The sequence below is a fragment of the Orycteropus afer genome, unplaced genomic scaffold (genome assembly GCF_000298275.1).
Source record: "Orycteropus afer afer isolate SDZICR_OR568_19922 unplaced genomic scaffold, OryAfe1.0 scaffold21426, whole genome shotgun sequence".
In the NCBI taxonomy this organism is placed as follows: Eukaryota; Metazoa; Chordata; class Mammalia; order Tubulidentata; family Orycteropodidae; genus Orycteropus; species Orycteropus afer.
In genome coordinates, this window is record NW_006943013.1 from 1 (window position 1) to 1183 (window position 1183).

The window sequence follows — 1183 nt, forward strand, 5'->3', positions numbered from 1 at the left end:
ACCCCACAGCCCCGACTCCATGCACTCCACTTTCAGCCTGGGAAGCTCTGGATGCACCCTAAGGGGCTGTGTCACTTTCTCCTTCAGGGTCTCAGAGGACAGACCAACAGGAGGACAGGAGACCTGTAAGGCCTTGGAGAAGACCTGTAAGTTGGCCTTTGTCAGAGCCGCCAAGGTGAATTTCTCAGCTGGGGCTGCTCACGCTCTCCCCCCCCCCTCTCTCCCACAGGCAGCCACTGCCCACCCTTCTGCCTGTTGTCCTAAACAAGAGTCATCATGCCTCGTCGTCCATCAAAGCATCGGCGAAACACGCTTGAGCAAGGCCTTCAGCGCCAAAGTGAGGCCCAGGGCCAGGAGGGGGCACAGGTTGTCGTGCCTGAGGAGGAGGTCTCCTCCTCCTCCTCCACCTGCTCCCCCTCTTTCCCCTTGTCCTCTCCCTCCTCCTCCTGCTATCCTCTGATCTCAGGCACCCCAGAGGAGGTTTCTGCTATTAGCACAACCAGTCCTTCCCATAGTCCCCAGATACCCTGCTCCCCCTCTGCTGCCGTTTCAGCCAATCTGTCCAGCAACTCAGCTGAGGGCTCCAGCAGCCCCAAGGAGGGTCCCAGCATTTCACAGGGCCCGCCATATGCTGAGGCCTTGCTCAGAGATGCACTAGATGATCAGGTGGCTGATTTGGTGCAGTTCCTGCTCCTCAAGTATCAAACGAAAGAGCTCTTCACAAGGGCGGAAATGCTGGCCCTTGTCATGAAAGAGTACCAGGAGCACTTCCCTGTGATATTCAGGAAGGCCTCAGAATGCGTGCAGTTGGTCTTTGGTGTTGACGTGAAGGAAGTGGACCCTATCGGCCACTCCTATGTCCTTGTCAACACTCTAGGCCTCACATTAGGTGCAACGTTGAATGATGATCAGGGTCTGCCGAAGATGGGCCTTCTGATATTTGTCCTGAGCATAATCTTCCTTGAGGGCCACTCTGCCCATGAGCAGAAGATCTGGAAAACTCTGAGTGTAATTGGCATATATGCTGGGGAGGAGCACTTAATTTATGGGGAGCCCCGAAAGCTCATCACCAGTGACTGGGTGCAGGAGAAGTACCTGGAGTACCGGCAGGTGCCCAACAGTGATCCTGCCCGCTATGAATTCCTGTGGGGTCCTAGGGCCTATGCTGAAACCAGCAAGATGA

At 55.7% G+C, this 1183-nt stretch overlaps 1 protein-coding gene across 1 annotated transcript; it reads left to right on the forward strand.

Moving 5' to 3' along the window:
- Nucleotides 1-276: 276 nt before the first annotated feature.
- On the forward strand, nucleotides 277-1179 carry LOC103213631 (melanoma-associated antigen 10; the record flags this gene model as incomplete). The annotated part of the gene is made up of 1 exon (XM_007959360.1): nucleotides 277-1179. A coding segment is annotated over exon 1 (903 nt), but the record flags the coding sequence as incomplete, so codon positions are not given.
- Nucleotides 1180-1183: the final 4 nt, after the last annotated feature.